General features: G+C 48.2%; 1 protein-coding gene across 1 annotated transcript; it reads right to left on the minus strand.

The window, feature by feature from the left end:
* Nucleotides 1-973: 973 nt before the first annotated feature.
* On the minus strand, nucleotides 974-24,841 carry PASD1 (PAS domain containing repressor 1). Its single transcript, XM_032196340.1, is given in 21 exon segments — nucleotides 974-1,144; nucleotides 1,684-1,891; nucleotides 2,086-2,178; nucleotides 2,672-2,874; nucleotides 3,768-3,974; nucleotides 4,537-4,695; nucleotides 4,943-5,029; nucleotides 5,370-5,560; nucleotides 5,868-5,991; nucleotides 7,060-7,141; nucleotides 8,920-9,067; nucleotides 11,511-11,617; nucleotides 15,319-15,401; nucleotides 16,266-16,384; nucleotides 17,343-17,456; nucleotides 18,496-18,616; nucleotides 19,163-19,252; nucleotides 21,107-21,198; nucleotides 21,947-22,101; nucleotides 23,483-23,539; nucleotides 24,772-24,841. Coding segments are annotated over 20 exon segments (2,586 nt in total). The 5' UTR covers nucleotides 23,515-23,539; nucleotides 24,772-24,841.
* Between the last annotated feature and the right edge of the window lie 1,366 nt (nucleotides 24,842-26,207).

Genomic DNA, 26,207 nt, shown 5'->3' on the forward strand with positions numbered 1-26,207 from the left:
CTTGTAACAGTGCCTGTGTCATTGTGAGTACACGTTTCAGGGTTGTCAAATTGAAATATGACCTAGCAAAACCACAAAGTTTGCTGTCACATGATGGTCTATGTGTTGTTTGCTTGTTTTCATGTAAAGAAACATACACAACAACACCCACTTGGAACAAAACAAAAAGACAGAAAAGAAAGAGTAAGGAGTCTTTGTCCGTAACCTGAAAAATATTTGGCTACAGGGAGTAAAAACCATATAAATTTATCTGCACTTGTTAACCAAAGTAAAACATGACGAATATCTTACTAGTTGTGATGTGAGCTGGTATAACAACAGTAAGAAATTCAGGCAAAAGTGGTGTTATGTAAATTAGCAGCATTATCCAATCTCCTGGAAAACAAAAACGGCAGGGTTGAGGTATAGAAAAAAGGAAAAAACTCCACGACGGACCTACTAGAGTGCGACGAGAGCTATGTACACGGCAATCCCTCCTGTGACTGCTGCGGCCTGCGTGTGCTGCGTGTGCTGGGCTCGCCCTCACAGTGCCTTCCAGCACCAAAGCCCTGAAGGGACAAGGCTTTGCTGGGTGACCTGCAGCAGCACCCTGCCACCTGCCCGTGGCTCCCAAACGAAGCCCATCCTGCTCACCGACAAGTTTACAGCTGCTTTTGGAGCCAAGCTCCAGTGGGCAGGAGCCCCACTGTGTGTATTCTCCTGCTCCTTGCTCTTGAAGGTGCCCTCCTTCCAGGACACTTGTGGCCTCTCACAGCCCCAAGGCTCTCTTCGGTGGTGGTTGTATCACCAGGAGATCCCCCCCATGGATACCCCAATCCACGAGGTGTCCTCCAGAGCCATCCGCCCCTGGTGGGGCCATCCCGGCCCCCGTGGGGCCCCGACCTCACCCGTCTGTGCTCCGACGGCTCCGTCCCCGCTCCGCCTGCACTCGGGTTGCCGAGCTAAGGTTGTCCCTGCCTCTGGGAGCCTGCGGTCAGGGCAGCTGCATTTCGGGCAGGTCCTGCAGGTTGCAGGCCTGGCCCTGTGCGTGGCGGCTCTGCGGCTGCGGGTGCAGGAAGTAGCTCAGGGGGTTCTGCTGTGTGACGTGGGCCGGATGGAAAACACGCGGGCTCGGGCCACCCGGCACTGCCTCAGGACTTTGCATCTGTGGGGAGACACGAAGGCAAATCAGCCCTGCTCCGTGCCCGGCCACGCCGTGCCTTGCTGCTGAGCCTCCTGGACAGAAGTACCAGAAGCTGACCCAAAATGCAGCCCTGCAGCACGACTTCCAGCTCTATTTCTTCCTCCTGCTCTGTGTGCTATCGCCTTTGCCAGGAGGACTGTGGCTTACCTCTGCCAACCCAGCAAGCCTCGGAGAGTGTATTGCTCATTAATAATTAGTTTCAACAGCCCCTCTCCTTGGCAACATCATTAACTTGGCATGCACTGATGGAAAACATGCATTGAAAAACCCAAATCACCTTCTACAGAGATTTGTGTTGGGAAACAAAACACAACTGCAGGAATTGACTGCATCTGATTAAGAAAAAACAAACTTGCTATGCTGAGACATAACAGCAGGAGGCACATTGCCATGCCAGGCCAGGCCTGATTAGTCTTAAGCCCTATTTCTTCTAAAAAAAAAGCCCTCAGCCCCCAACCCTAGCCCTGTGTACACCTACAAAGCTGCTCCAGCTCCCTCACCTGAAGGTAGAGCCGGTGCTGCTGAACCTGCTGCTGCGGCCACTGGTGGAGGTGAACTGGGGCACTGGTCTGGTGGGAGGTGAAGCTGGCGTGGGGGATCACCATGGACGGGGAGAAGACGGGCGAGGGGGCGGGGGGCCGGACCGTGCTGCAGGTGATGGGCTGCATCTGCACGGCGGGAGGCAAGGTCTGCTGCTCCGCCACGAATCTGCCATGAGGAGGAAAACACTGCATGAGACGCCAACCCCAGAGCCACCACCCTGGGCAGCCCGGGTGCTGCAGGAATCAGGGCCTCTCACACCGTGCAAAACCTGCCACGAGCATCTCCCTCCCTACCAAGCATGGGTTGTGTCTGCGTGACCTTACGCAAGCGCCCTGCTACAACACTAAGCAAGGACTCACTTTCCCTGCTGCCTGCTGGTGCCGCTCAGCGTGGCCTGAGTGCTGCCGTTGGCGGCGGGCATCATGGCTTGGATGGACTGGTCCAGCAGCATTCTGCGGTGGAGGAAAAGAGAGGATGGTCAGGGCAGGGACGGACCAAACTGCTGACTGCCAGGCTCTAAAAACAAGCCCCTTAAGACCTCCCCAAAAGCATGCAAAGCACCGATCCTCCCTGAAAAAAGCCAATGAAATAGGATGCTTATCATTGCTTTGTGACCCACGGAGGTGAGCTAAAACCTGCCAAATTACGTGAGAAATACATTTTCACATGAGAAATACGTGCAAATGTATTATAGATGTTTATAGATGGTGAGACTTCTAGGCAGCCTGGTTTCTCTTGTTCCTTTACACAGTGTTTTGCAGTGGCTGGATCCCCTAGACAATGTCTGCAGATACCTCCCTGAAAGGCGGTCGTATAGTCTGGGGCAGTTTCCAGCTTTGTATACAGGAGTAATGTTTTTGCCACGACACATCTTGGCTGGAAAAGAGACCCTGGAGCTTTGGAGCGAGCAAGACACAGGTCTGTGAGGACAGGGCCAGCTCGTACCTGAGGCTCCTGTCCTGGCTGTAGTTGGACTGCGGCTGCCTTTCGCTCAGGTCGGTCGGCATCTGTGCAGCCACTGTAATGGGATGTGCTTGCGAAAACACCATGGGGTTGTTGTAGAGGGGCATTGAAATGCTCGTCTGCCCTGGCAGACACGTTTGCTGGGCTTGGTTTCCTCTCATGAGGTGCTGCTGCTGCTGCGGTACCTGAAATGCAGACGCAAACACACAGGTAAGATTTTAAAGCTCCCTGTTAGACAGCTAAAGCTACCGCTTCAAGGGTGCAGTTGGGAAAAAGACGATGAATTGTGGATGTTCTCCCTGAACAGAGCGATAGGCACTGTATGTCTGTGAGGACAAACACCCTGTGTGCATTTATTGCGGTGGCAGAGCAGGCGCTGGCAGGCTTTCCTGCTGCATCAGAGCACGTGGGCACAGCTCGAGGGAGAACAGAGCAGCTTACAAAGGGAGGGGGAGTGCAAAGCCCCTCAGGAATGCTTCTCCTGCTTCCTCCATACCTGCATGAGTATTTTTTGGGGCACTTCAAGTCTTTCCCAAGAAGATGGGGGCCTACAGGAAAGCTGGGGAGGGATCCTTTATCAGGGATTGTAATGACAGCACAACAAGGTCCCTTCTGACTCAAACCATTCTATAATTCTGATCTATGCAGTGAATTTAGGTCTAATGATGCCAAACTTGTTTTTCAAAGCTGCCTTCCAAGAAATCTGGGCCAGAAAAAAAGGCAACAAACCCTCTTTTGCAATTATGCCTGGCTCCCTGAACTATGAAGTCACAACTCTTGCTGACTGCAGAGGAGCACTGGGTGGTGATTGCAAGCACCATGAATCAGAAGCCAGACTTCCCACTTGGTTCTGGGATGGCTCCAGCACTCCCTGGGCTCTGACATTTTTAGGCTACTGAGCTTTGATTTTTACAGCTGAACGGCACAATTTGCAATGATCTTGACACAGATTTCATAGTACAGGCTATGGAGTAAAACAAGCGCGGTGGAGATGAGCAGGACAGCGGCACGTAACGCTTAGAGCCAGCAGGCACGTGTATAAAAAGCCAGGCAGGGGTCAGGGAGGGCAGCCAGCCACCTGTGAGGATGTGCCACAGGGCTCCCTGAGGAACTGGCGCGGTGAGGACACGTGGGGGCCCCCGTAGTGCTTGGTCCCCATCGGGCCTGGCTGCGGGGACTTCTTGGCGCTGGGCTGCCGGGGCGTCCCGGGTGGCGGCGGGGGTCTCCTGGGGCTCTGGTGCTGCACGTTGTTGAAGACCAAGGGAATAGGTTGCTGCATCAGCATCTTTAAGAAGAAGAGGTGCATGGGTTGTCATGGGAAGAATGGTGAGACAGCTCTTATATGTCTATTGCCACTAGATGGTGCTTCAGTTTTGCTACTAAAATTGAGGTTTCACAGCACTGTGGCAGCTGGGTGTACAACACCACAGCTCTAAATTCAGTGGCAAAGTGAACCATGGATAACAGAGTCATGTTAGCTTGTGCACAAATATTCAGAGCCACGAGTGCTCTGGTCTCATTACGCCTGTTACATGCCACAAGGGTGGCACCTGGGGACACAGAAGCATTAACCAGCCACTGAACCACCAAGCTCACCATGAAGAGGGGCCGTCTGAACAGCCTGACCACTTCCTTGTGATTGTTTTTCTAAACCATGCAAATACTTAAACAGACAGTGATGCCAGCTACCTCTCAGGAGACACCTCTCCAGCCCTCTGAGGCTACACTACCAATTTATCCAGAGCTCATTTCTAAGTGCTTTTGCCATAGCCAACATTGTCACTGATCTGCACAGCACAGCACCCTGTTCGTGAGCTGGGAACGGCGCGGGCAGCAGCAGCAGGTACCTGCAGGTTGGAGTCCTGCACCAGCTGGAGCTGCTCCTTGATGACGTGGAGCTCCTCTTGCTGTGTCTTGATGTCTGCCTGCAGTATGCGAGTCCTCTCCTCCAGCTGCTCTTTCAGCTGGTGCATCATCCCCAGCTGGGCCGGGAAGTGGTACACTGGCTGTGGGGAGTGGAGAACAAGTCACAAGTAGGACCAGTCCCGCTATGAACACTCATAATGACACTGGTTCCAGAAAAGCAAATTTCTTGGTACAAGGTGGGCAGATTACTGAAATAACTGACTAATGGTGTCCTAGCTTGTGCTGGGAGCAGGGACCCAGCCTGACAAGCCCCAGCACAAACCCTTTGCCCCCCACCCAGCACAGGGGCAGGACACCAGAGCATATCCAGCAGAAGCAAACACGTACCATCACGGCGTGCTGAGAGGGGACTGCCGGCTGAGCCACGGGATGCTGAGGGAGGTGTTCGCCAGGGGCTGGAGGAGTTACTATGGCCTAGAAATGAAAACTCAGCTTTATTGCAGGCCCACAGCACCTCTAGTGCAGAGCTGGCGTGGCAGCGCCTCATGCTGGCCACCCAACTCTGGTGAGGAACAAGTGCAAGAAGTTTGAAAGCCAGGAAGCTTCACGTGGATGGCTGAGAATGTGAGGATGTGAGCTCCTGCATGCCCCCTGCAAAGTGCAAACCCTCAGTGTTTGGACAAAAGCCATTTCACATGTACAAACCCCAAGAGAAGTGGGTTTGTGCAGGGAGGTGTTTGGCACTGAGGAGCAATGAACCCCGAGACAGGAGGCGGCCGTGTTGCCTCCAGCAGCTTGCTGGGCCCCAGGACACCCCAGCCCTGGCCCCACACGTTCAGAGGTGGCGATCAGACCCCTCTGAGGGCGAGACCAAGGTCTGCCAGCTCTTTTCTTTAGCAGCACCGACCTGGGCGCCTCCAGCCAATGCCAGCCGCAGGGCTGCCTTCTCTGGCACCGCCGTCCGGGTGGGAGTGCTGGTGTCGGTGTGCCGCATGGATGAGGTGGCTGGAAAAGAGACATTTTGTTGTGATACGGCGGCAGGGTGGCGGACACGGGCTGCCCCTGCTGAGCCTGAGCTCCCTGTATGGACCAGCAGCCACCCGAGTGCTGTGGGGCTGCGTCCCCAAGCCGCCCACCCCTGGTCTCACGTGGGTGACAGAGGACACGGCGTATGGCACCGCAACGCCTCAGTCCCTGATGCTGAGCACCCCCCGAACCAACTCAGTCCCTGCTAGTGGATGTTTCCCACCCGACCCACAGATTTTGGGGGCTGCTCTGCCCCTCGCCCCCCCATATCGTGCCAGGCACCTACAGGCGGAGTCGGAGAGCGCGGTGTGCGAGGAGCGGCGGGAGCTGTGGGACGACAGCGACACTCCTTCCCGGCTGGCCTCCTGGCTGCTGCTGCACTGCCCCACGTCCAGGTAGCTGCTGTGGCTCTGTGGGGAGCCGAGCACAGGTTGTCAGAGGGAAAATAACGGGGCTGGTGCTGGAGGGCCAGCAGGGCCGCACGCCTCCACCACTGGAGGTGGCCAGGCTGCCCCCAGGCCTTCACCCTCCCTGCCCAGAGGGAAACAGCCTAACCCAGTGAATACGAGCAGCATTGGAGGCATCACACCACAAGGACAGATACCGCTTGGCAGATGGTTTATATAATGGGGCTGTTTCATCTGCAGGCTGTGGGAGACCGTGTCACCTCCCCACGCCTCCCTGGGAGCTCCCCTCCAGAAGAGCAAGGAATGGGAGCAGTCGCTCTGCCTCCCCTCCTGCTGCCTCGCACCAACAGACGAAGCTTAACGTTTGCAGAAAAACATCTCGGCCATTGTGTGAAGGAGACGGACACACAAACATGCTGTGGTGAGAGAGCAGTTGCGGGCAAGGCGGCCCTTGCTCCAGTGCAAAAGGTCCTGGGACAGCTTCCGCTATGCATCCCATAAATAATTTCTATGAAATAATGGCATGATTAGAAAATCAAATAATAAAATAATGGAATGATAATTCCACTTGGAGCTGCTTTGATTATTGGTCTTTTAAACTATTGAGAGGAAGAACTTAAAAATGAATTGAAATGACCTTGTTAATTGGCCAGGCGTGTTGGGATGCCAGGCTGAATCAAGCCATGGAAATTACAGCTCTGGTCAAAATCCTGCCCTTGATGCCACCCTGCCCAACGGTGCAAACAGAGCAGAAATCTGGAATAAGAACCAGTTGTGTTGTTTTCCCTTCATTCCAATCTTTGTCTGAGTATTAATGACAAGCTGGCATTAACAAAAGAGGTGCACGCAAGGCAACTGCTGAATTTGCCATTTTACGCCTGCACCAAGACGGGACAGCTCAGAGCCACATAGTGTAGAACTTCGGTGTATCTGCTCGAGCCATAACCCAGCTGAAGGCTTGGAAGGAGAGGGGAGGAAAGGAAAAGGAAGAAGAAGTATTTTCCTGAGATCAGGAAGTGACAACTGTATGGTTTAAAAGCCTGTTCATTCAAACGTGAAGAGACATGGTACCTTTATAGAAGAGGATGCCAGTTCAATTGATGACTCTTCAAGGCCAAGATCTCGTCTCCTTTCAGCTCGAACTTCCGCATAACTAACAAAAACAATGAAAAATTCAAAGTTTTTCAGTGTCAGGCCTCAGCTGTCCATGAAAACAGACGCACTGGGTGTTATGTACTGCAGTGTACCTGCCACACGGGTCACAATAGCGCTTTCCCATAGAGTCAGAAGCTGTGCACAGCTCACACTCATATACTCATCAGGGTAAAGCCTTGCAATCTATGAATAACCATGTGCACTGAAGGTCCAGAGCTCAGAAACAACAGGGCAGTGTCACGTCCCACTCCACCCAAGCAGGACTGCGGGATTAACTGATCTCATCCTTCCAAGCACAGATGTAGACTCCCCTTTGAAAATTTTGGCCCTGGATGCCTTCAGGCAACATTCGTCTAAAAGCGAAGCTCTGGGGGTGTACAAAGCACCACGCCTGCCACATCAGGGTTAAAATCACCCTGATGGGAGCTGTGCATACAAGATGCCGGCTGCCCAGCTGCAATGCGAGGTGGATGCCAGAATCCCCATGAATGTGCCTCTAGAAGTCTGTATTTGCTTCCCTTACTATTTTTTTCTCTTAACTAATAAAATATTTACAGTAAACAATGCCACATGATTCACCACTGGGATAAATTGCAGAGGATGTTCTAAAGACTCTGAGCGGCTGTGTGCTGTGGGCGCTGAAAGGTGTCAGAACTAAGGCTGCTGAAATACAAACAGATACAACCTTTGTGGGGGCAAGAGAAGATGCTGAGAAGAACTTAATTACACCAGTGTAAGCACTAAATTTTCCTGAAATCATGCTTTAAACCTAAAGTTCATTTAACGTGTGTGTTTCAGTGATACATTCTAAGCCTTAACTGTACAAGACAGAACTGTATTTCAAAATCTATTTGGGATTATCACTAGGCTTAAGAGGCACTGAGAGCAGAAGAAGAAACAAGTCCACGCTCAATAAATTCAGAGATTGAAGTGCAGCCCAATTGCCTGAAGGATGGCAGAAGCAAGACAACTCAGAAGCAATCTCTCCATCTAACATTTGCTTAAAATAGCTCTTGACACGTAGTTTGTATCAGCACTCTAACCACTGACACCTGTTTATTGAGGTGTACTCAGTCTGTTTCTGAACACATGAAAGATTCCCAGTTTACTTCTGCTTTTTCTTTGAGATGTTTGACAGGAGCACAAAAAAAATTGCAAATTGATTCCTGGAAGTAAAGAAAGATGTGTGGAGCCGTATGTTTAACCATGTTAATAGATCAAACCAGCATGTCGCTATTTTTTTCAAGCCCTCCACTAGATATATCCCCATACGATGACTGTTTTTGCAGTGGTGGTAACACAGCAGCTCCAGTGCTTCCACTGGGGCTGGCTCCACCCTAGTTTCACAGCCGAGCCCAGAACAGCATCCCACTGGAGGGCATCCTGGGCCATGCTGCAGTCAAGGAACACGGCCAACAGGACAGCAGCTACCGTGGTAGGTCATAGCTAGGTCATTAATATTTAAAACTCTGAGCAAAGGGTTTTGTAGCCCATAAAGCTGTCTGATTCCTTGTGATGCCATGTCATTGCTGGGGACAGAAGAGGAACACAACACTGACAGATGTGGCCAGTGGTGGCTTCCAGACCAGCTGCCAAAGAGTGGTGAGAACACATTATGCTTTTCCCCATATTTCCTGTCGTACTGTGTACAATTGCATACCATCTTAGTGTGTTAAGGCGCACAGCAAATATTTGGCTAACACAAAACAGGGCCAGGAAACACGATGGATGTGTACACGGGACAGGTAGTGTGAAGTGCTTGGTGCTTGCTCCTACCTAACTACCAGGTGAGTGCAAACGATGAACTCGGGCTTGGAATTCCACTGGTGGTAGGTGATGTAGTAGTGTGTCTGCAGCCAGATCCACTGCTGGCCTTTGGTCAGGAACCTGTAGTAACACGACTTGCCTTTTCCAAACTGCATCACTGGTAAACAAAAAGAAAGCACTTTATGGCAAACAAACTACAGAAAGTTCATGGTATAAAGGAGATTAGAAAAAAAACCACTTGGTCCCATTCTCCCTTGCAGTTTGCTACCCCACTAAGAAGGCTCTTGTGGCTTTACAAGCATGATGGGCAAAAAACCTTGTGCTGAACTTTCATTTGGGTTCTTTCCTGCTACTTATTTTCACAAGAGTGCACTTTACTATTCTAAGATTGTTCTTATAACTAGTAATTGGCATAACTATCTAACTGGTTTTATTCCTAGAACTAATTAGTGGGCTTCTCTGAAAGTAATAAGCACAGATAACATCATGTAAGCAAGGCACTGGCCTTTCAGAAGCACATGAAAATGCATTTCAGAGACAGTGGGCCTGAAGTCAGGATCCTAATAATGGCACAAAACAGTAAGATAGTGGAGTTTAGCAGTTAAACTGAGAGTTTGCTTCTAAAGAGCTGGCCTAAATACAATAGACCTAGTACACATCATCAGGTTATGTTCAGAAAAATCACAGATGCTGTAATAAAACGGGAACATAATGAGGGGAACTACATTAAATAACCGCATTAATTGCTCCCAGACTGCTGTCAGTACAAAATGAAACATGCTCATTTAAACTACCCGTAATTAGTGCAAAGTGAAATACAAGCGTGCTTTAAGCAAACCCATTTCACTTCAGAGCGGGCAGGATGCCTGCCCACAGAGGCCAACCTGATGGGAGCTCGTCCAGCCACAGGAACCCAGGCACTTCTACAAACCTGCACATCTCTACTTTTTTAACTGTTAGGGCTGCTTTCTTTAGTGACCCCATTAGCAGGGATGGGCTTCAGAAGAAGCACTTGGAGGTCTTCTGGCTAGCAGGCTGTGCTGGGGATTGTTCAGCGCCTGGTCCTGTCACAAATGTCCTGATGCAACTTCTGGAAGTCATTTCACCAGCACCTTACCTTGCCTATCTGCACAGAAAGATGAAAAGATCCTTGCCTGTGGGTGTGCTAGGCAGCTATGCTTTTATAATGTAAGAGGTATCAGTGGTGAGAGATGTAAGCCACTAAATAGATTCAATATAGTTAGCATCTATGTCAAACTGCAAGCGTGTATTACCAAAAGACATCAGCTGGTTAAGTAGCTCATTTCTGTCTGAATGGCCCTTTAAACACACTAAAAAGTGCCATTGTTATAAGCAAATAAAGTATTTATTTAGTATTCCCATCTGTGCGTTTGCTGCACCTGACCCAAGCCGTGCCAGCCAGGCAGCCTGTGTCCCTGCTGCCCGCTGGGTCACCGCGCTTCACCTCGACCGTGCCTGGAAGCCAGCAGGAGGCAGAGTGGGGAAATTTGATATTTGGAGAAAGACTCATTTTCTCAGTTCTCTTTTAGCATCTCACATGGGTGTACAGTAGAGGGGCAGTGGTAGAAGGGCAGTGATGAGGGTTTACAACTCAGTGTTGAAGCAGTGCTGGCGGTCACGGAGCTCCTTTGTGTCCCAGCATCATGCTGCCAGCACTGCAGAGCAGTTTTCAGCACTTTCCCTTCCCCACTTTCTCAGGCAGATTCATTTCTTTGAATCTGGCAAAACACTCTCCTTCCAGAGATGGCAGACTGACAAACAGAGCACCTTTGCCCAACAGAAAATCTCTAAGTGGTATTTTCTGGAAAAATATCTGATAACCAACATGCATTTTACAGAGTGTGTAGTTAGATTTTATTTCTGGGCATTGCAAACCAGCTAGGGGACAGACTTTATTCCGGTTCAGTATCTTAGCCTGAAGTGCATGTAACAAAATGGAAAAAATAGTCTTTGGGAAAAAGCAACTCCACAGGACCTGGCTCCTCGTGGGCTCCCGCAGGTCACTTCTCTGTGTTCACACAGCAGCCAGAGCTGGACAAATCTTCAAAACGATGAAACGCTGAGAAAAATCTGGGCTGGAAGCCCTCAGACTGTGCCAGGAGATGTTCTGGTGCAAGGACAAGGCTCCTTGCCCTGCTACCAACCCAGTGTGGCCCTGCAGCCACAGAGGGGCAGCGAGGCTCTGCGGCCCTGGGCAGTTACATGCTCAGGTCCTGTTGGCCTACAGAAAGTCCCCAGGAATGGTGACAATCAGCAACATCCCAGGGGTTAGGGCTGCCCTTATAAATGGGGAACAGAGGGTAGGAAGATCTGGATTCCCATCTATCAATCTAATTTCACTCACACAACATGAGCTCAATCCGTGTATCTGCAGTTTGGGAAAGCTGCAGAAATAGTTGCTGATGTGACTGAATTCTGCAGGGACAGAGCCTCTCAGATGTCTAAGGCTGTCTTTATTTCATGAGAAGAGGGCATCCCCTCCCTCTCAGACAGAGATGCCTGTTGCAATACCAGTGGCAGGCTGCATGGGTGACACAAGAGATCACAGACAGGCACACGGCGGAGGGAGAGGAACTTACAGTGTTCATGGCACCTAGCGAGAAGCTCCAGGTCATCTGCGTGGTAGTAGTCGTACCCTGATGTTCCCAGAACCTCAAAGGGTAAGTATCCTATGATGGGTGGAGCCCTAGGAGGGAAGCAGAGGGCAGGAGGTAAGCACACCTGACACCGTGACACCACGGCCAACATGCTGTGATGGATGCCAGCAAGCAAAACCACCTCATACATCCTTTCGGGAGTGTCCATCCTTTCACTGTGATGCATTGCCAGATACAAGAGAAAAAAAAAAAAAAAGAAAAAGAGAGAGAGGGAGAGGCAAAAACTGAGAAAATGAAAAGGTGTGTGTTTACTGGTTCACAGCCTATTCATTATGTGGGTGTAGAGAAGGCATGTGCGTACGCAAGTGACTCAATTCATTAAGCACGCCTGTGAGACATGGCTTGAGATACACTACGGGTGTTCATGTGCATAATAACTCGGAGCTTGAGTAAAATTACCCAGTAGGTTGGCTATGTCATCTAGGTAGTGAACGTAGAGGGAAAAGTAAGTGGGAAGCTACAATGTGTGTCAGGGCCAGCTTGAGGAAAAGAGAAAGTAATTGTTCTACTGGAAAAGCTTGGGGAATTGCAACCTGCAAAAAAAAATGCTTCGATGTGGGCAGTAACAAGAGTAAGTATGGGGCTGATCCTGAGGACTGTTATTTCAATGGCAGGTAGAGCAGAAATCGAATAAGTATTTAGACTGGCACACTGAATAGACACCAGACTATTCTGCTGTCAATTCTAGATGTTTCATTTTCTAGGCAAAACCTGGTATTTTTTATTTTATTTTTTTTTAAGCAGGTGTCCTAACAAGTCTGAGCTTGTACACAGCCTCCACTGGAACCTGCTAGCTTATGAGTATGGAACAGCACTAAACTGTGAGGTGAAAAACACTGTTTTTACCTCTCGTCCCTATAGCAGCATTCTGAGGCACAGGTACACTCCCCCTTGCACAGCCTCAAGCACAACAGGTACTTGGCGAGGCAGGATGTGACCACGCTGAGCTCATTTGGCTTTTTGCTCCACCTGTTTTGGCTGCTGGATGTGCTGACAGCAGGAGGCTCGCCTGGCAAGTTCAGCACTTCCTCGGGAAATGTCAGCAGGGCAGGGAATGCTTCAGGCCTGGGGCGGTCAGAGGTGGCACTGCCCGCTGAGCAAGTGACCCTCTGCAGGAAGGTGAATGCCACAAAGTGGCCAAGAAGGTGAGCAAAAATGTATTTAAGTGTAAGTACATTTTGGTTTGGACAGGGACCTTCAGTCTTCTGGATATTAACATGGGAAGGTCTCCTGTTTTGGCTGAATGACCCAGTTCCACCTTCGTACCCTGGAGAGATGCTGTGGGCACAGATCATTCAACTATGTGGGGGCCAAAAGAGGTCTGTAACCTCTCCTTTATCAGCTTTGTTCTTTTCTCACTGTGCATGGAGGCTGTAAGTCCTGCCTGTGCCCCCCGAGGGCTCAGCAGGAGCTTCTGAATCTGAGCAATCTGCTAGACCTTGCCCAGCACAAGGGAGGAACCAGGCCTCCACTCTCTGAGGGCAAATCTCTGGAAACAGAGCCCACTTAGCACACTGTGGTCTCTGCCACAATGCAGCCCTATTTATCCAAATGACTCCTCAGAGAGCACTGTGTTCCCTTTCCCCATGTGACACAGATTTCTGTTAATGATGATAATACGTGTATTTATTAAAGTGTCCTTCCTTGCCATCTCTTTGGCAGCTTGGCCAGTGCCTCTTGGCTCTTTAATGACATGCTTATCTTCAAGACAATGATGTCTTTCAGATGCACATCAGATAAACTTTTAAGCTGATCAGGAAAGTATTATGCTTCCATGACTTTCGCCAGATTTCCTTAAATAAGAAAGTAACAACAAAATGCTCCTAATCTGTCATTTGACAAGGAGCTGGCTTGCTTGTGGCGCAATTTAGAAGTGTTTTGTTAGCTTAACTTCCAGCCTTGAGGCCTGCAGCTGGCTCTTCAAATGGAAATGCAACATCTTCAGAGAGCCTTTGAGTACAGGATTGGTAAGTGGGCAAAAAGCCTGACAGGTGGTGGGCTTTCAGCTATAACACAAGTTGGACTAGACCCTCCAGTCTTTTAATAAAAGAAGGGAAAATAAGGAGAATGCAGAACAGACATGGATTGTTATCAAAGTTCACAGGATTTCTTCCTCTACACACATGTATATGTAGACCAAGAATACAGATTTTCTTTATTTTTTTAAGGTTTATCCAGGTCTGTGGAGTGTTTGTTGTACTATTTATCACAACTCCATACATACCATTGCTATGATATGAAAGGTTCCGAGCCATGGTGGGTATCTGCTGCCCCCACTGATGGCACAGCTCTCAGCATCAAGCTGTGCGAGCTGAAGTAACCAAGCAAGAAACAACAAAATATCCCAAAACATTTCACAGTGTCCTGGAGATCCTGGGGAATGCACTGGAGATAGGTTTGAACCAGTGATTAGATGAGACAACCCACACGATTCCCCTCTGGCTGTTGGGTCTGTGCTCACTGCTTAGAGCTGGTGCTGCCACGAACTGTCTCAGCATCTGCATTAGCTTAATCCACTCCCGGTAACAATGGCTTCCTCGCTGGGGATATCAGTGGGACTGGAGTGGCTGCAAGCGCCCGGCACAGAGCTTCCTCTCTGAGTCATAACCCAGATTCATCAAAAGACTCTTTGATTTGCTTTAAAGGAGCTCCTGCGTGCCTTATTCGCAGCAGCTGCTGGGACGCAGCCCTTTGGAAAGCCAGCTCACTGCTGCAGACGGTGACATAAGGGGCCTAGGGCTCTTTTAGGAATCCTCGTTAAATCACCTGATTCTGAAGACGTGCCTCATTGGGCAGGCCAATTAAAGTCTAACGAAGTCACTGCAGCAAGATCTCAACGATAGGAATAATAACAAGCCCACCATCCCAAACCACACAGCCTTTTAACCATAGGGCTGCTGCGTGGCCAGTTCCCCTGTGCTTCAAGGTATGACGCACAGAGCATCTTCCTTACTACAGAAAGGCAAATTATTCAGCGGTTACATTCTCTCTCTCCCCTCCTTGACTTAAATGTGCAGAAGATGTTTAGCCCCCCTGCAAAAAGAAAAAACTTATTTCCTACAACCTTTCTCACTAGCGGTGTATTTCTGCCTTTGCAGAACTTGGAAGGGATAATGGGAAGAGCTGGATTTCACAACGTGTTTACGTATACATGCAGAGAAGCAAAAGAGAGAACAAAACCCTCCAGCTTCTTCTGAAGAAAATGAATCCTCTGTTAATCAGCTTAATAAAGTGATTCCTTTTTCATTCCCCGAGCTCTCCATGCTGCACTCAGTCAAAAACAAATCTGCAATTAAACCATCCAATACATTGCGTTTTCTTTTAGTTTTATAAATTCCTTCATTTATCAAGGTGAAAATCAAAATTTGATCAATACAGCAAAATATTTTTGGGTTCCTGGAAGCTGTAGATGGTGAACAGAGAAGCTAAATCAATACAGGTAACACAACCCACAGTGCTCAGCTTCAATGACTTGAATGACTTCAATGTCTTGGTGAAATTCAACATCTTTCTAGACATTTAACCTTCACTTTATATGGCTTCTTACCTGCCTTAAGTAAGAAAGAGGGCAAAGCTTTTAAAGAGGCCTGATAAATAAGTTCAGAATATTATTATTGGTGTAGTTTAACTTAATTAGAGCTATTTTGCTTGGGATGTCAGGCAATAGCAACATAAACATTTCTATTTTTAAACTACAAATTGTTTATACTTCAGTGACCGAATCTCTTACCTGTGGTCCAAGAACAAAAACTTCCATTCCAAGCTATGCCTTGATGTAAATTCTTCACATGGCTCTTCAACATTGCAAAGCTCCTGCAAAACAGTTGGCACATTCAGACATCTAATTCTGCGAAATAACAAAAGGAGTTCTCCCTCAAGACCAAGAATGCATCATCTTGGTATAATAAACCCTAGCAAAACACAGGGCTTTTAAAGCACTCGACTTTTTTTTTTTTTCCTCTAAGGAATGCATAAACCTTGTTTTATAGATGCATAAACTGATGAAAAGTGGCTGAATAATTTACCCTGGGCTGAGTTTCAGAGCTAGGATAAATAGTCCAAGGGCCTCATCTTGCAGTCTGCAGGCAACATTCCCCAACTTTCTGTAAATACTGCTAACCGAAGATGGATGACAGAGCAGGTTCCAGCCTCGAGCTGGGCTGGCTGCTGCTCTCCAGCAAGAACCACCCGCTGCCCTTATCCCTGCCATCGCGGCACCGTGCCACACTTAAAGACTGGGAGAAAGAGTCCATGAACTGCAGTGCTCAGGGTCTCCAAGTGTGGCTGGCCTTCCTACACCAAGGAGCAGTGGGGTGTAGCTCTTCAGTGCCTCTAACTTTCCAAGCAGTTAGCTGGGCACCTTTTATTGGCACCCCCTGAGCTTGCTGCTCTGAAACGTCCCATCACACAACCCCCTCTTCTCAAGCACAACTCCCATTTTTCATTTTCTCCTTCCAAAATAAACGTCATCTCCCCCTCCCAAGCACAGCAGTGCCCTCCCTCACTTACAAGCCCTCAGCACAAGGCAGTTTGCACTGCTGCATGTACTGTGAGAGGCTGCTGCAGCATGGCTGCTCGTGCAAGGGCACCAAACACAGCTCGTGGTACAGCAGCAGCTCCAGCTGAGCATGGGCTGGCTCTGGTACAAAAGGGAAAAGGCAGTGGGAGAGCTCTCACCTTTAAGAACTGCGGTGTGACGAGACGAACAGTCGCTACGAGGCAAATCTGCTCCTCTGTGGCTGACCTGAAAGCTCGTGCAATAGCTGACTCAAAGCCATTACAGGAGGGTGTAGGCACTAGACACAACCAGACAATTTATTTAAGACGAAGAGGAAGGAGACCTTTCTTTTCATGTTAGGACAGGCAGGACGACTGATGAAACCCCAGCAACAAATTCCTCCGACCCACACCGTGATGCCACACTGATAGACACTGACGTTATTTAAAGCACAATCCTTTAGGCTCCGAGTTACAGAGCTGCAGCCACCCACCCCTGGCTTGCAGGGAAGCCTCATAAGACAGCTCTGATCGCTCCCAGCACGCAGCTACAGCCTCCTTGCTAGCATGTCCTTAGGGAGGATGGAAAACTGATGCAAAGTCACTGAACTTCAGCTGACTTTGAGAGGTAGAGGGATTTGCACTATTTTTTTTTCCAAATGTATGTTTTACAAGCGTCCCTTTAAAATCACAAATCAAAGATCAAGAGGATTACAGAAAGAACTCTTGGTACCATTATTCTGCCCTGAATTTTTTTTCTCAACACAAAGGAAGTCACAACTGGATGTCAGAAGATGTGGTGAACAAAAGGCTGGAGTATTTTCCCAAGGAAATTGTTCACATCAAATCCAGAAGTTTCTCCCTTTTTATGTTATTTCCAGGAAACAGCACCTTTCTGCAGCCCAACACTTGCAAGATCCAGGATTTTACAAGTTTCTCAAATCATTTCATCTTTAAAAAGTGTCACTCAATTGCCACAAGTGAAACAGAATAGCAGATTTTGTTGGTTAATTGAGTATGTAGGCTTCACAATCGAGTCATGGAGGCAGTCAAATGGAGGGACGATCAGTCTGGTGTCACTCCTCTGACCAACAGACTCCCCAAAGCTTTTATGTGAAAAAAAATCTTGCTAACATATCCGCAGCACACTCCACCCCTGCTGATTACAGCATTTTCAGCTGAAACAAGGCTACAGAAAAACAGACACTTTAAAGGAGAGAGGCTGAGAGGTAACGGCAGGCTGTAGAGGTAACTCACCATGAGTAAAATATTTAAAATCCACTACAAATTTCACATATTCATACGTCAGGGGTTCATTTGGATCTAAGCTGCCTCTTGCTAAATGGCAGCAAAACTCTATTTGCTTTTCCACTGAAAAGAGAGAAAAGAGAGGGAAACACACACGTTATTGGCAGCCTGCATGGTAGCACATAGATTCAATATATTCAATCTGTCCAGGTTTTCTACCCACCCTGCCGCTGTGGCATCTCAGCACCCTCTGCTGAGATTCTCCCGATCCCCATAAATAAACCTATAACTAGCAGGAGCAATGATCAGCTGGTTCTGCTTCAGGATGTCTGTGATCACCCCTTCTCCCACAGCTTTATAGTTGCCCTGTTACACTGGGGCTGAGGCCCTGGCGAGCTCAAAGTCGGTGGTGTTTGCCCCTTCATCGCGTGCAGGATTTCACGTGAAACACGCTGCCCTGGCACCGCTCTGCAGGACGCAGAGCAAAGGGCGCTGGAGCCACCCTAAGTCTTCCTGCTAGCTGTGGAAGGCACCATGCCAAGCTCTTGCTCGGTTTTCTGCCCCAAGGTCTGAACTCCATGGGTCAGACCACGGGCTCTTCAGCTGCAGGGAAACCAGCACAAGGGGTGCTCAGCTCCTGCACACGCTTATGGGGCCACAGGGAGGGAGATGAGCTCTGGTGGCCATGGTGAACCCACCAAGAAACGGGGGGGCTGCTAGGAGAAGGGGGTCCCAGCACATGGATGTAAGGAAGACACGACCACCAGTTCTGGTGTGGGCACACAGTCTGGGGAGAACAGCAGAGGAAGGAACATTTTGGGATTTCCCAAAGCCCTTTGGGATTTCTCCTACCCAAGCTCATCCCCCAAGCCCCTCACGCCTTTCACAGGCTCAGTCCCACCCTGAGAAAAGTATCTAAGGAGGGTGACTCCACCCTGTCCTGTGACCCAAAGCAAACAGTAAAATACAGACTGTCCAAATCAAGTACTGGGAGCAAGTAGGAACATTGGATGGGCTGCTTCCAAACCCAGAAATATGAACAGAGGCCAAAAGCAGCAGCAGGCAGAAGAATTAAATAGCTGGAGGGCCCAGTGCAGGCCGCCCCTGGGAGCTGCTTGCCTTTGGCAAATTTCCTTGATCAACAGACAAGCAAAGAGCTTACCATTGAGAAAATCAGCTGCAACAGGATCTGTCATGAGCACGTGTGGAGAAAGGAGCTTGTACACCTCGCTCTGTTCCCGCTCAGGCAGAAAGTTTAATATATTTTGGTCCACCAAATCTGACTGATGCAAAAGAATGCTTTGTCATGTTCCACAGCACAGCCTGACACAACCACACGCGTTTTCATCCTACAGTGGAGCACAGATGCTGCCAGGCTAGCACAGACACTTAACACAAGGAAGCTGAGTTGATCTGCAGGTGGAGCTTTGTTTCTTTGCACACTGGGCCATTCAGCCAGGTTAGGACATTCAGGATCCAATTTGCCATCACATAGCATGGCTCTCACTTTGCACCAGATAAAAACAAAAGTTGGTTTTGAGGGGCCAGCAGAAGCTTTTGTACTAAAAATTAACTGATGTCTGTAAATTCTCATGAAAAACTAACATCTTTGCTACTAAAGACCATGGGCTCAAAGTAGAAAAGCCCGATGTCATTAGAAGAGCATACATTTAGTCCTGAAATCACCTTTAAATCTTCTGGGAAGAGCTTCCACATATACAGGTTTCATAAACATTTGGCTGGACAAACCCAAGCCCTGTCTCTGCAGTGATGGGGCTGTGCTAAGGCAGGGGAGCGATTCTGCAAGGCATTGTGGTGTCAGAACTTACCGGTAAGTGTCCGAGCAGAGAGGAGACGCTGTCGGATACATAAATAATAATCCCATCAGTGGTAAGAGCGATGAGAAAGCCATCTAATGCCTAGTGACAAAAGGCAGACGGAAGGAAAAAGAAAAGAATTATGCATGGGAACAACTTAAACTACAACACAATAGGCTAGTTTACTCAGTGGTGATGACTGTAACAGTCTAAAACCAACATGAATCAATTATGGCAATGACGGTTCAATGTAGAAAAATAAAAAATGACACATGGTGTCTAATTCAGCATTCTTCTTACACTTATTTGCTCATTAATATTAAATTGACTTGTATTTTGCACCCAGTGAGTACTTATTTAATGTGAAGCAAGACGGTGGTGGTTAAGTTTTCTACACCCACACAATCCTAGTGACTTCAGTCACTTCATTATGTGTTCTGAATTGCACAATAGTTAACCAGTTCAGTGTGTAAGGAAATATTAGATATCATCATGGCAAACCCAGCACTATGGATGAATGGATGAATGGATGGATGGATGGATAAACAGAGACAGATGAAAAAAATAATACCTTTTAAAAAAAAAAATTATGGCTCCTAAGGACAAGATCTAAAGCCTTATTTATCTTGCTTAAAGCACTCATTTGCTAGGCAACTGACACAACAATTTGAAAGTTTGTTTTCCCTTTTTTTTCAAAGTTTGTTTTCCCTTTCCTTTTCACAATGGTTCCTGGCCCGGAGTCTATGTTCTCAGTGCCTTCTAAATCACTGCATGTGCTTTCTTCTTTGAGAGCTCTCTCCCTGTTCTTCACAACATCTTCTTGTACCATTGATCCAGTCTCTGTTCCTATTCTTCCGTAACACTTGGAAGGTCCAGGATGTCTGATGCCTGGCCAGCACCGTGTACAAAGCCAGTTCTTCTAATGACATCATTAGGCTGCTCTGCAGCTCAGCTTGCAGGAAGCCAAAGATGCTGCACAGAGGGAGCATCCAGCATCCTTCCCCGCAGCCAGCTACTCCCTGTCTCATTGTCTGAGTTCCTGCCTTTGCTAAAAATAAGCACTCTCTGGGTAAAAACACTGATTTTAAGTAAACTGCTCAATGGTCAAACATAGTCCAGCAAATGAACAGTTATTGAAGGGCTCCCCCCGGCCACTTGTAAGGGAGAAATTTGTTTTGATTCAGCTGGAACAAACTAGCTTGTTTGGTAAGAAAAATTCCCAGAAAGAATGAACAGACTTTTCCAGGGAGGTGAGTCATGACATCCTGATGAAAAGGAGTAACTAAGACACTGCAGCACCTCCCAGCTCAGCCCGGCATACACCCTAGTTTTGGTGGGGCAAAGAGCAGCAGCTGCCTACGCAGGGTAGATGTCCTCGCTGGAGGAGCAGGCAGTACAGAACCCAAGCAGCATCTTTAAGAAAGGAAAAATGTAGGCTCGTGGGGTGTTTCTACATCAGCTCATCATTTTATAGGTGACACGATCAGGGCTCATCTGAGCACACGTAAAAGCAACCGAAGTAAAAGACGTGGCAGTTGCAGCACAGGTACAGCCCTGCGCAGCTAGTGGCAGCAATGCAAAGGCTGCCTTGCTAATGGGATGTGGGAGGATGGGAGCTGCTCTGCTTTGCTCAGATTCTTTCCAGTTTTTGCTCCTGTAGCTGGTCTGAGAAGGGCAGTTCTGTTTCTCCTCTCTCACCTGGACAAAGCTGGGCCAAATCGGGCTTCATGCCTAAATGAAAAGCTGTTTACCTTTAAGGGGAAGCAGTCATATTCCTAATTCTGTGTCTGCAAAGCATTTAGCACAACACTGGTCTCTGTCAGGTTTGGATTATAAGTGCCAGCAAAGCAGAAATCATTAACACTGGGACCCACAGGTGAAAGGAACTGTATGTCTGAACTACTCCACTGAACCGATTACTTTTCACTAATCTATGCAGCTTTAATTTCTTCTTACCTCTAACATCAACTGGGTGAACTCCTCGTTGCTAAGAAATGAAGGCTTCCAGTCTTGTCTAATCTCACAGGCTTCTGTCTGTGCTGTGATTTCTTACAGAGAAAACATCAAAAAAGCAACATGACTCACATTCATTGGGACTTTTTTTTCATTTTCAAGTAACACGATTTCTTTTAAGAAGCTTTCAGAGGAATCATCCTCAGATCATTCTCCATACAAAGCCTTATTATATGCAACACTCAATTTCCACGCCATCACGATAGAAATGCATTAGAAATCAGGAGAGGAAAAAAAAAAAAAAAAAAAAAAAAAAATAAGAGGAGACATTTTGGGCAGTTTGAAGGGAACCTTCAAAACTGAAGAAAACAATTTCTTCAAAAATGTTCTTTCCAGTGCTCTGGGCTAGCCTCAGAGCATCACTGACAGCAGACTGGGGCTGGCTCTGCAGCCACTGCAGGATGGCAGGAGCCCAAAGGCAGCAGGAGGGGTGCACCCATCCAGACCTGGGAAGAGGGGCAGAAATCCTCTTTTGTGGTGTGTGCTGTTCCTCAGCTCCTCCTTCCTGCTCTGCTTGAGAGCACATAAAGCATGCCAGGGGATGGGGAGGTCAGTGAGGGAAATGCAGCAATGTCACTGCATTCAAGCCTAGCCCCATCTGTTGACGCCAACTGCTGTGCCTTAATCTGACCCTCACTTAAATTCATATCCTATATGGGAATATAGGATAGCTTGGGAAAAATAGTTTTCATCTTCTGAGCAGCAACTGGCTGCTGGTCAGCTGCAGAGCCAGTGCCTTCAAGGGGAAAGGGCCCAAGAGGTAGGGGGCAGCGCCCTCAGTACCTTTCTGTTTCTGTAAGAAGTCGATGGTCCTCTGCAGTATGGTGGACTTGTCCATCTTGAGAGGGTGGCCGTGGCCCTGCAGCATTGTGCAAAGCTCTTTAATGAGGACATTGAACTGGTCTCTCCTCTTCTTTTCAGATTTGTTGCGTGATGCCCTGGATGACAGAAACATGAATGGCACTAAGTAAAATGAAGGGTCTGCAGCTCGACCCAAGGAGGATCAAGTAGCCCTGTCCCAGCAAAACACTAAGTACATGAATCTGAACCCTGCTGGGACTGCTCATTTCTTTAAAATTAGGCTCGGGAGTAAGTGTTGGTGCTTTGAGCCTTGCAGTAGGACTGAACTCACTGTCAGAAAGGAATGCTTGCAGGTAATAAATAGGATTTATATGCATTTGAGCAAGACTGCATCCTTATGCACATTTCAGCAGCAGTTCTCATTGTTTCAAAACCAGTGATGGCTTCACAAAGGTGCTATAGGTGAAATTTCTCCAGTACAATAGTCCTGGCACCACTCACTGACTTTTTGCCCACTTCTGTTTTGCAGCTACTATGCACGCATGTAGAGGTCAAAATGAGAGGGATGCCTCATTCTTGGATTTGTACCTGCAGAAGTAGCTCATTCCCAGAGAACATTGTGCAGAGATAATTTGATTGCAGAACAAAGTCAAGCACACACTCTCACATCTGGGTTTGGAAATCTGGAGTGGCAGCAGTGTGATATATGAAACTGGGCACGTTAAAAGTCTGGCTGCGGAAACCACAGACTCGTTTCCAGCTTGCATTAATACAATTAAAGAATGTTTTATTAGGGTTTTCCCCTCCATTAAAAACAATAAAGGAGAAAGCAAATCCATTCAATTTCTTCCAAAATGTTCTTTCCAATGCTCCTATCTGAGATAACCCTATTTTCATACAATCTCTTCCAGTAGTAATTATTTTTCTTTACAAGTGCATTCATGATGATACATTGGCCCTGCGATCCAGCCCGAGTGTGCTATGCAGGAAGCATTTCCATTCACTTTCAGGTTGGCATTTGGAAGTTCTCACACGCAGCATTTGCTTTCCCAGCCCTCTCTGTTTTGGCACTAATGTACGATGAGTAATTACAGCTGAACCAAGCTCCTCTGAAGGAAGACCAGCTCCTTCCTACCTGTGCTAAGGCAGGACTGCCCTCTAAGTCTCATGGGGAACCCAGGTGGGCAGCACTGCATGAGGTCAATAAAATCACAGATTGGGGTACTGCATCAGCATGGTAAATAGCCATGGGATAACAAGAGGGTAAAGGAATGTAATCTAAGGAGCACCGAGCTGATTAACCCATCGTAGGGGTGGTCAAATACACCGTGAGAAGCTTGAAAATGGTGACAAAATTACATTTTATGTGGTCTGCTATCCACAGCCTGAAAACTGCAGGATTTTGCCTCTGACATCAGTGCCCTGACTACTTTTACAAGCATCAGACAACGCAGCCAGCATTTGCAGTTCTTCCCTGGAAGAGCTTGCAAGCTCAGCGCTCCGTGCATCCCTTCATACCTCTTTGCCCTGTCCTTCTCATCTTCATCCATCAGTTCGTTTACACGACACAGGGCTCTGGAAGGAAAGGACAGAAGTACTTACTGAGTCACATTGCCTGATCTTGTTGAGGCTGTCAGAACATGGAGCTTACTGGTTTGTACGTTATGACCTCCTGGATGTTTCTATCACCCCCTCCCCAGCCTCCGCTCGATTACATAGTTTCTTGCCTGTTCTGTCACCTACTGAGGCTTGAGAGCTGAAACCTTTGCCATATGCCCATGGCATATTGTATTCATCTACAATAACTGTAACTGTACTGGGAAAGAGCCAGCAGCCCCCAGCCTGCCTCTGCAGTCCCCTCTGTGAAAACAGCCCCAGCCACAATCAAGCGCAGCCAGCACCTGATGCAGCCAGGGGAACACCAGGGATGGGGAACCCTACCAAAGCACTGATTTCTGTACAGGAACCAGCATCTCCCCTGCAAACGTGAGAGCTGATCTCAGTTCAATGTCTGTGCCAGGTAGCACAGTGCCTGGTCCTGCTAGGCTGCTGGAATCCGTTGCAATGCTTAAAGAGCAACTGAGATTTCTGTCCCAGCGCAAGGGCACAGGAGGAAGGTATGCTGATCCCCCAGAGGATTAGTATTAGGCAACAGCAGGGTACGGTCAGGAGATTCGAGGGATGATATGAGACAGGCTCACCTGAAATGCCCTGTGGCCAACGACCGATGCTTGCACCGGTGGACTCCCACCACATCATCCCAGCTGCGTCCCACCACAGGGATTCATCCCTAAGGCTGCAAGTCAAAACTGTTCCTCTGCTGGCATTAACCAGGGAAAGGAAGGGAAGGTGACCTGGCTTCCCTGGGGTCTGTCAGCAGTCACTGTGGGCTGCTGTCTTTATCGTACACTAACTGCTCCTGCAGCACAGGTGAGGAGAACAGTTGGCTGCAATTCCCAGTAAGGACACGGTACTCTCAAGCCCCGTGCAATGATATAAAATCCATCATGATCAGGGTGACCTCTTCACTGGTGCTTTGCTCTCAGGTCAGTAACTCCAAATGAAATAAAACCACCCACAACCGAGAGGATGTCAAAGATGCTGCTCACAGAAAAAGCAACAAAAATTCCCCCTCCCTCCCCTGCTCTGGAGCAAGGATTCCCCTCCCTGCAGGGGACTTGGGCAGAGTATGATTTGTATGATTTCTGTCTGGTTTCTCCAGCCCCAAAATGTGGATGTACGCCATGGGGAGTACATGGAGAGTGGTTCTCCCTGCCTGAGTCCCTGGAAGCCCAGTGAGCCATTACCTGTTCTATTGCTCAGATTCATCAGTCCAGACTGACGGAGTGGGATCAGCACTTCTTATCACCATGTAAATAGAGACGGAGAAAAATTAATCCTGGAAGGAAAAGCAAAACACAATTAAAACACAGTTGCAAACAAGACTTAGCCTCAAGAGCAGCAATCGCTTCAAGCTGAAGAGGTCTGCGGCCACCAGTTAGAAAGGTGGTCGGTGTAACTGGGGAGCACCCAGGGACACTGGGACATGTCTGGGACTCCTGGTTCTGTGTGCACCACCTGCTGCCACAAAGGCAGGCCCAACTGACCTCTCATGGCCAAAAAAACACAAGGCCCGGTAGTGTGGAAGAATGGCCCGACTAGTGTGGGGCCGCTGAGGATCGATAGGAGTCTTTCCAACACCTGATGGTACAGCTGGCATGTGTGCAATGAGAACCTGTGAGTTCATCTGCCATTCACCAACGCTGATCTGTCTGGTGTTTGCGGCCAACACAGAGCCCCTCCTGTGGTACAGGGAGAGTGCTCTGTAGGGGAGGCAAAATGGGACAACAGGCCGAATGCTTGCTCACTGCACCCACATGAGATTATGTCAGTCCGCCTGCTTGAAACACTTGGGTCAGATAAAATGCAATGCCCTGGTAATAAACTGCAACACCGCAGTTACCTGGAAGAGGACTGAAGCTCCTGGCACAATGGAAGTATCAGAGTAACACACAAACATGCAGCTATATAATATGCTTCATGTGTTTCAGCCCTAAGCACTTCAGTAAAAAGCGCGGCTGGGATTAAGTTGGCAATTTCATCTCAGAACACAAACTTCCAGGGAAAACCTTACGCAAGGACTGGTGTCCCCGCTGCAAACACCACCTACGTGCCAGGTTTAGGTACAGGGGACCTGCTAGGCTGCTGCTCTCACAGCAGTTGTACGCTGGTCAAATTACAAGCTTTTATCCGAGTTCAAAAGGAGCGTGTGATCTTGTTTGTTATCCTAGTGACCTACATTGGAACTGAAATTCTTATCTTAGTCACTGCTTCTCACCGTCAGCGCTGCTTTTTTCAGAATTACATCGTCGTTGCTCCTCCAGAAGGATGGCCCACACTCAAGTTTTGCTAACCCTTAACGATTTCTGAGATACAGAGATATCGAGAATATTCTTTTTAAAGCAGTGGGTTAGATTAAAAAAAAAAATAAAAAAAGCAGTACTTGGAACCACACAAACAAATCTATTAAAACTTTTCAGAAAGCATTTTTCACATACAGGCCGAAGTACGCAAAAATTCAGCCAAACTAAAGGAGTCTTCCTGAGTTTTGAGTGCAAAGCTTTGCACAGAAACCTTCCCATTGCCTGTCTAACCACCGCAGGCTTTTTACTGGACATTAACAACGTCCAGTCAATGCTCACCAAGCCTGAATTAGGAAAGGCAGTCCCAATTCCCCCATCTC

This window comes from Aythya fuligula, chromosome 13, assembly GCF_009819795.1.
Source record: "Aythya fuligula isolate bAytFul2 chromosome 13, bAytFul2.pri, whole genome shotgun sequence".
Lineage (NCBI taxonomy): Eukaryota > Metazoa > Chordata > Aves > Anseriformes > Anatidae > Aythya > Aythya fuligula.